This window comes from Chinchilla lanigera, unplaced genomic scaffold (assembly GCF_000276665.1).
Source record: "Chinchilla lanigera isolate Chin_1 unplaced genomic scaffold, ChiLan1.0 scaffold00135, whole genome shotgun sequence".
NCBI lineage: Eukaryota > Metazoa > Chordata > Mammalia > Rodentia > Chinchillidae > Chinchilla > Chinchilla lanigera.
Genome location: NW_004955536.1, coordinates 3748969 through 3758376, shown reverse-complemented (window position 1 = coordinate 3758376; position 9408 = coordinate 3748969). Strand labels below are relative to the sequence as shown.

The 9408-nt window shown below is 33.9% G+C and overlaps 1 protein-coding gene across 3 annotated transcripts in view; it reads right to left on the bottom strand.

Annotated features, from left to right (window-relative positions):
* Nucleotides 1-213: 213 nt before the first annotated feature.
* LOC102021800 (disintegrin and metalloproteinase domain-containing protein 18-like) overlaps nucleotides 214-9408 on the bottom strand; it is a gene marked incomplete at its 3' end in the record, with an annotated part of 82947 nt that continues 73752 nt past the window's right edge. For all 3 annotated transcript variants that reach the window (XM_005410550.2, XM_013507716.1, XM_013507715.1), the window contains 4 exon segments: nucleotides 214-350; nucleotides 758-839; nucleotides 2356-2522; nucleotides 2748-2819. In XM_005410550.2, the coding sequence (XP_005410607.2) occupies nucleotides 214-350; nucleotides 758-839; nucleotides 2356-2522; nucleotides 2748-2819 (458 nt within the window).

The following is a 9408-nucleotide window of genomic DNA, read 5'->3' as shown; positions in this document are numbered from 1 at the left end:
CAGAAAGTCATCAACATCCAATTTCTCTCTATGCTGAAACCCTAAATATAGAAATATTAAGCCTGTTTCTACACTGATCATTTTAATGTCTTAAATAATATGTACTTAATAAGTACATTCTTACTGAACTTATATTACAAGAAGTAGTACATCAAGGAATACTACCCACATTTCCCAAGAGAAGACACATTTATTGTACATATAAAACCTTACATTGCTTCAGGATTCATTATGCATGTAGTCCCTGGACAGTCACAGTTATAGATGTTATCATATGTTAATCCCAGATTAATCCCAAGCAACTGCACCAGAACAACTGAAAATGCCTCTATAGTTATCATCTTTGGATACTAAAAAAGAAAAAAGGTTGCCTCAGTTATTCCTTCATCCCATCAATTTCATCAAACAACTCTGGCCATATTACATAAATGAATTTACAAATTTACAGTTAAATAATTTCTAACTACAACTGAAAGAAGTAGATACAGCACTTTTACTTCAAGTGGTGGTGAGAAAATAAGATTAATATCATCATTTTGTAGGAACCTTTAAGCCGGTTGCTATTAAACAACTATAGAAAAAATAACTAATGTTGGCAGATATGTGGGGAATATGATATAAACCATTGTGAGCTTCTGGTGGGATCAAAGAATGGTAAAACTTCAAAATCTAAAAATGTTTACTTTTTCTGTGACCGTATTTCAATGTTCAAAATTGGGTGGTACTACTCATGAAGACTTGGTAATCAAATACATACCAAGGCAATTCCTGCAGAAAACTTTGGATCACAGGCCATTCCGTGATATGTTGCTCCCGCATAATCAGGATGGTCCCTGTAACTAAATAATACAATTTTTCTTGTGAAGAAACACATATTAAGTTATTAGCAACTTAATCATTTTTAATTGAATATCTAAATAGTTATGCTTTCTTTAAAACAAAGTTATTACATATCATGTCTTAGGCTTCAAATTTCCTTTTCACCTTTTATCCTTCCAAATGGAAAGGATAAGCAATACAAAAACAATCTATATAAAGGCTGTTAAAAATACAAGGTGTGTAGTTCAATAGTGTTATGGTTTGGTGCTTATTTTGCAAGGGGAAACAATATATAATACAGGACACATTTTTGTAAGATTATTTATAATGTCACCCAAAGAATGATATATACAGGAGAGTGCAGGAAATCTGTCCACACACTAAGACCAAGGAATCTAGCTAAGGGACTGGATCCCACAGAAATATCTTGCATGAGTCTAGCTGAAGACCTAGAGCTCATAACAATGCTTCTGACGAGTCCAGCTGGAGGCCTAGAGCCCATAGCAATATCTCATGAAGGCCTGTTTCACACATCTGTGCTGGGAAGGCCCAAAGGTGGAAGGTAGAAAGTCTGCGCCAGCGGGATGAAGGATCTGTGCTAGCAGGCTGAAGGATCTACACTGGAGCCAGGAAGTAATGTACAAAGTAAGAACCAGAGCTCTCCTGAAAAGTACCACAGCCATCCTCAGCAACAGTGAAGTCCTAAGCTTCTCTGATCATCAGGAAAGCCAAGTTCCCATCAGGAAAGCCAATGCGACAAGCTTGTCCAGGAGACTGGCAGTGCACCATCTTCCCCTCTGGAAGCAGGAAGCGATGCTCAAAGTGAGGACCAGAGCTCCCCAAAGAGGACTGAAGCCATTCTCAGTGCCAACAAGGTCCCAAGCTCCTTACAGGATGAAAACAGCTGAGTTCATCGGGAAAACAAGCATGATGAGCTTCTCCAAAAGAACCAACAGCTCCCTATAGCTTCTACCAGCTCCCAATAGCCTCCTCTCAGTTCCCAACAGCCTAATTTCTTCTTCTCCAGTTCTGCCTCTTCTGGTGCTGGCAACAATCCTCAGGTGGGCCTCCCACAGTCAGCACCACACTTAGTTCAGCTGAGGATTATAAATTGACCACCAGTTGTCAAGCCACTACAAATAGCTACATGTTTCATGGGTACAAAAATGCTAGAAGGTAACGACAGAAACAGCAGAGTGGTTCATCTCAGTCATTTCCTACTTTCATGTTTTAGGTTGCATTATTTGTACCTTCATAATGTATTGTATGAAATTTGTGCATCCCATTAACTAATTTACACTTTGTGTAATGTTAAAATGGTGATTTCAATTAAATTTCCCTAAGTAAACATTCTCTTGTGGGAATAGCATATGATTGTGATTAATTAGTTTCTTATACTGTTATAGTTATTTAGTGTTTTGCCAATACAATACTCATGCAAACTTTTTAGGAGATCACCTTAGTACAAACAATGACATTTGTATATAAGTTTGGCAGTTAACATATGAAGTCTATCAATGTGTATAAAGTGCTTACATTAATAGATATGCCATATCGTGGGACCTCTGAAACAAAACTTTTTGTTTCCATGTCAAAAATCTTTGTAGCACATCATCAGCATTCCCGTTAGTTGAAATCTTATTTTGATCTGACCAAGCCTCCAAAGAAGATAAAAAAATCTTCATTTTAAGCTGAGAAAACATCTGAAGGCAGAAGATACACACATAGCATTTTGAATAACAACAAATATAACACCACAGGATTATATACATGATCCTAATATATTCAGTTTACTATTTCTGAAGATAGATCCATTCATGATGAAACTTGCTAGTAGGACTATACTTTTTAAGTATGAAAATGCCATTTATGTAGAGAATATTACTGTATTAATATGTTTCTTAGCTAAATGTGAAACAAATACTTACAGTGTTCATAAGATGAAAGATAAAAACAACTTTTTCAGCAGCCAATGTCATATCAGAGCCCATATACTCATACTGAAAGACAAATTTTATTTCTTAATCAGTGGTGTAATTGTCTAAACTACAACATTTTAAGTAGGTTTGAATATAAATTAATGCAGTGAGGAAGCAAAAGTGGATTTAGGTTTATCAAGTGCTTCCTTAAGTTTTGGGAATAAGGCCAAGGATTTTCTATATTAAACAATAATATTCAAACAAAATTATTGTGTTGAACTGCGTAATATGCATAGAAACTAACAGCCTATTGGTTTAAGTACAAGTGTACATAATCATCACTGACAAACAATAGGGATAAAATTTTTATCTAAACAACTAAACATGTTTTGTCTTTTTATGCTACCATCATTTATTATCATTCCAATTGTACAACACAGTGATATATCCTTACTGAACAATATACCCCCCAATATGGACCCTGAGTATTGTAATAGTGAAAAATTTCAAGAGTATGTCCGTAAGGGAAAAACTGTATTTCCTCCAAAATATTATTTCTAAATCTGTACAAACACATTTCTAAGTGTTTAAAAAGTATCAAGAAGGACAATTTGGGATTTTCAATAATTTCTAGGTAGTCTGCTCCAGAGTCCTCACAGAAAATAAATGCAGTGAATAAAGTTTCTCTCTGATATAGACAAAAGAAGCATTATCTGCCTAACTTCTAAAGTCTGGATCTATTAGCATATGCTTTCGACTAGAAAATGCTTTCTACTTCGGTACTTCTCAGCATACAACCTTTCCCGATAAACCAGACTGCATTTTCTCGAGGTAGAACATGTGGTATGAGTGAAGGTCTTCCTTTCCAAGGGTAAACACATAAAAGCATAGTGTGAGAAAAAATATGATCATGAAAATTGATTCAAATATACCAATAAACACAAATGTTAACAGACCAAATTCTAGTTAAATGGCAATGACTTAAATATTTACTATATTTAAATAAAATATGAACTGCTGAAATAGAAGGACAGAGAAATAGTAAGGGTTGAAGACAACAAGATATAGTGGGAAAATACTAAGCAAAAAGCATATGTTCTATGCTAGTCATTGTAATTACTATGTATATATTGTTATAGCAATAGTTACACTGAAGAAGAAAGCTTGAGAATCCCAAAGTATAAATAATTTAAAGAGTAAAATTAATGAAAGATGACAGAAAATAGGGATAAAGAATTTATGAAGATAAGAAAGCAATCTGGAGATGGGAACAGATGCAAAGTGGGGAGGAGAAGGGAAAGTAAAAGAATCAAAATGCAGTGTGTATGTACTGATTCCCCACAATGAATACATTTATTGTGTGATTCAAACATACACTAATAAAAAATTGTAAAATAGTATAGCTTAAAGGCAAAAACGGACATTATCTCAATATATTGATAAAATATTTGATGCATCAGAAAAATGCTAAAGTTGTTTATAATTAATAGTATGGCTACAAAATATGTGAAACAATAATCAACACAATTACAGGTTGAAATTGTTATAATTTTCTGTAGAACAGCAGTATGTTTAATTCATATTAATACTGAGGTTTTTGCATTGACCTGTTACATTTCTTATTAGTAGTACAAGTTGGCAATACATAATAAATATATTTATCTTGGGTAGATGGTACAAGTACCTATATTATCTTCATCCTTTTTATTTCCCTCTCCCACCCTCCAACTCTAGATCTCCTTCCCATTTGCAAAAGGTCTATTTCTTGGTTTTCTACTATTTTGAATTATACTCTTAGAATTAATTATAATTTGGCTTTTTCATATGAGAGAAACCAAGTTAAACTTCTGTATCTGATGTATTTCACTAAGCATTATGGTCTCAAGATGCATCCCTTTTCCTACAAATGATACAAATTTATTTTTCTTTATGGCTGAGTAGTAATATACCACATCTTCTTTACCCATTCATCTGCTGGTGGACATGCAGGCTGTTTCCAAGATTTATCTATTCTGAGTTGTGTTGCTATAAATGGGTATACATGTACCACAGAAATAATATGGTTTTAACTTTTTCAGAAAGATACTTAGAAAGGGTATAGCTTTGTGAAATAGAATTTGTAATTTCAGTTTTTTTAGGAATCTCCACACCGATTTGCATAGTGACTTACTAGCTTACATTCTCACCAACAGTGTAAAGGGATTCCTTTTTCCCTACAGTCTCATCAGCATTTGTTGTTTTCTGAATTCTTGATTATAGCCATTTTTTCTGGAGTAAGGTAGAATATCATTGTTGTTTTAATTTGCATTTCTCTAATGGCCAAAAATGCTGAAAATTTTTTCATGTACTTATTAGCTATTTGTATTTTTTTCCTGAAAAATTCATTTCAATTCAATAGTTTTACATTTTTGAGGGTATAATTTTTAAGAGTTCTTTATACATTCTACATATTAGTCCTCTTTCTGAAGAGTATCTGGAAATTTCCCCCCATTCAATAGGTAGTCTCTTTGCTATGTGGGTCCTTTTAAAAAAAAATTTATTTTGAAGAGAAAAAAATAAAACAAAATTTCAAAACAAGATAATAGAGTGACAATGATTAATAAATTGCTTATTGTTATCTTTAAATTAGTTGCTCAGAGTACAAGATATAGGCATTTAATTGTCCAAATAATACTAGCACAAAACTTTCTTTTCAATGAACTTAGAGAAATTAGTAGTATAACTATATTAACTATCATATATATTTGCTTTTCCCATCCTTCTTTTCTCCTTTCCCCCATTTCTCTTTCCTTCTGAACAGTTTCTTCCCATTTGTATGTGAGACCAGGGATATAGTTCAGTGGCATAAGTGCCTGGCTGGCAAGCACAAGGTCCTGAGCTCAATTCCTGGTACAAAAAAACCCCATTTGTATGTGGGACTTTTTAATTTGATATAATCCCATTTTTTATTTCTTTATGGTACTTCTTCTGTTACTCGGGTGCTGTTCAGAAAATTTTTGCCTATGCCTATGCCTCCAAGAGTTTTAAATATTTCTATCTATCAACACATTGTTTTATTATCTAGGTCTTTGACCCATGTTTATTTCATTTTAGTGTACAGTGAGAGATATGGGTCTAGATTCAATCTTCTGCATGTGGTTAAGTAGTTTTCCCAGCACCGTTTGTTCAAGAAGTTGTCTTTTCTCCAGCATATATTTTTGGCTCTTTTGTTAAAGGTCAGATGTCTGATTGTACCCGGGGTTGTTTTTTCATTCCCTGTGTCACTGAACTGCATTGTTTATGTGTTCCAGTATCATGCTGTTTTTATCACTATAGCTTTGTAATACAGCTTGAGATCTGGGATTGTGATGCCTCCTGCTTGGCTCTTGTTGCCCAGGTTCCTTTTGCTACTCTTGGGTCTCTTCTGGTTGCATATAACTTTTAGGGCTATTTTTTTCTACTTCTGAGAATGGAATTGGTATTTTGAGTGAGATTTTATTAAATATGTGAATCTGTTTTGATAATATGGCTGTTTTGCCAAAATTAGTTTTTCTATCCAAGAAGAGGGGATGTCTTTTCGTTTTCTGGTGTCCTCTTTGATTTACGTTCTCACAGTACTATAACTGTCATTGCAGAGATCTTTCACTTCCTTGGTTAAGTTAATGCCCAGGTATTTCATTTTTAAAGCAATTTGAATGGTAATGTTTTCTTGATTTCTTTCACAGTGTATTCACTGTGTGTGGGCAAGAATGCTCTTAGTTTTTGTTGATTGGTTTTGTATCTTGCTACTCTGTTGAATTTATTTGTTAGTTCTAAGAGTCTTTTAACGGAATAGTGTGAGTTTTCTGTGTACAGCATCATGTCATCTGCGAATAAGGGTAGTTTTACTTTTGTTCCTATATGAATTAGTTTATTTCTCTTGATAGCTTTGGCTAAAGTTTACTGTACTGTATTGAACAGAAGCAGTTAGAGTGGATACCCTTGTCTTATGCCTGTTTTTAGGGAAAAAACTTTGTTTTTCTCAACTTTAATGATATTGGCAGATTTGTCACAAATGGCCTCTATCAGGCTAAGATTCCTCTAAGCCTGTTTTCTTCAGGATTTCTATCATAAATGGATGTTAAATTTTGTTAAAGGCTTTTTCCTGTGTCTATCTAGATAACCATGTGTTTTTCTCCTTTCTTCTGATTAGGTAATATAGTACATTTACTGATTTATATATGTTAAATAAACCACCGTTGAATCCTGCCAATGAGTCCAATTTGGTCATCATGTCTGATATTTTTAATGATTTGTTGCATTCTGTTTGCCATCATACTTTTGTGGATTTTTGTTATGTATGTTCATTAGAAGAGATTGGCCTGTAGTTTTATTTTTTAGGTCCTCATCTGGTTTTGCTATCAGGGTAATGTTAGTTTCCAGCAATGAACTTGGCAGTATTCCTTTCCTTTCAATTTTATGGAAGAATTTGAGGAGTATTAGTGTTGAATCTTCTCTGAAGTTCTTGCAGAATTGAGTGGTGAATCCCTGGAGTCCTGTGTTTTTCGTGATACATTTTTATTACTCCCTCAATTTCATTATCACTATTGGACTGACAACATTTTTATGTTTTCTTGGTTGAATTTTGGCAATTCATATGGTTCTAGAAATCTGTCTATTGTCACTGGATTCTCCAATTCCTTGCACTACAGGTTTTCAAACTACTAATCCTCTGGATTTCATGGTTGTCCTTTGTGATTTTGCTTTTTTCATTTCTAATTTCATTCATACAGGTATTTTTCTTTCCTTTTTTTGGCAAGTTTGCATACACATTTGTCTAATTGGCTTATCCTTTCATAGAACCAGTTCTTTGATTCACTGATTTTTTACATTGTTCTTTTAGTTTCATGTTCATTAATATCTGCTGATTTTATAATTTTCTTCTTGTACTAGTTTAAAATTTGGTTTGTTTTTGTTTTCTAGAAACTTGAGGTGAATCATTAGGTTATTAATATAGGATTTCTCTGTTTCTCTAATGGGGGCATTCACAGCTATAAACTTTCCCCTTACAGCAGCTTTCATTGTGTCCCCTAGGTTCTAGGTTCTTATAATGGCATTATTGGTTGATTCTAGGAAGTGTTTAATTTTTTCTGTAACCCACTGATTATTCAGGGTGTATTTGTTTAATCTTCATGTGTTTACATAATTTCTGTATATCTCTTGCCACTGGTTTCATAGCTCTATGATCTGATAAACTTCCAGGAATTATATTGATTCCTTTGTACTTATTTATACAAATTTATGGATTACCATATGGCCTATTTTGGATAAAGTTTAGTGTGCTACTGAGAAGAATGTGCTTTCTGTTATTGCTGGGTGAAATTATCTATTAAGTTCATTTGTTCAGCTGGGTGTGGTGGCACACACCTGTAATCCCAGCATTCGGGAGGCTGAGGCAGGAGGATTGTTGTGAGTTCGAGACCAGCTTGGGCTACAAAGTGAGCTCAAAGCCAGGCTGAACTGTATAGCGAGGCCTTGTCTCAAAAAGACCGAAAAAAAAAAAAAAAAGACCTTGTTATGTACTTCTGCGAGTTTTGATTATGATGTGTCATGGAGAAGTTCTTTTCTTCTCATGATATTTTCAGTTCTGTATGCCTCATTTACTTGTATGTTGAGTATCATTTTAGTTAACTCAGCTACCCTTGTATCTCGTCTGTTTAAAAACTCACTGATCTTTTTAAAAGGATATTATCTGTTTAGTTATATCATCTTTAAACTCCCTATATACTTTGTTTTTTTTTATTACTTCATATATTTCAGTTCTTTCCCATTGTGTTCCTTGTATCAACTTTGGGGGAAGTTAGAAGGTTTTGGAGGCACTTTGTTGCCTTGTTTTCTTGTGTTTCTGTTTTATTTATTTATTTCTTTAGCTGAGGATTAAAGATCAATTAGAGTGGAAAGACTAATGCCTTTGTGGAGCTCTTTAGTCTGCTTCTCAGTGAAGTGACTGTGTATTTGCATTTTGGTGTTTATTTACCTCTTTGAACTACTCAGTTTAATAGTTTAAATCAGCATCAACAGATCTAGCCATACAGTAATCATGTACATTAAAACTAATTTTTAAAATTTCCCACTTTTATCACTGCCTCACACAGACTGTACTATACTCATACTAACAAATATATTGGGATGTGGAGGGATAGTGGAAAAGAAAAAGGGAAAAAATGAAGGGGGTAAATTAGCAATAAGAGAAGGAGAGGAGACAAATATCAATAGATGAAAAACAGGAAATTGGACTCTGTTGGAACTATTTTAATAGCTGGAGTAAAGGGCTCAGGCTGAGGAGGGCTTGAGGGAATATTTGTGGAAGCAGGGAAATGGATGAGGCAGGATGGAAGTGTAACTTGAAAGTGAGGGAAGCTTTGAGAATGTTGGAATATGTTAATATGTTGACAGTTATTTTATATTTGGTTCCTCTATACACAATTTTCTTGGAGATTACTCTGACTTACCTAAAAAGGTACTACTTAGAGTAAAAGCTTGGTAATTCTTATTCTCCTTTCCACATATACAGACACATCCTATATAAATACTAGATGAAAGGAAGAAAGTGATATAAGAAAGATAAAGGGATATAAGAGAGGAAGGGAGAAGAAGAAGAAGAAGAAGAAGAAGAAGAAGAAGAAGAAGAAGAAGAAGAAGAAGAAGAAGA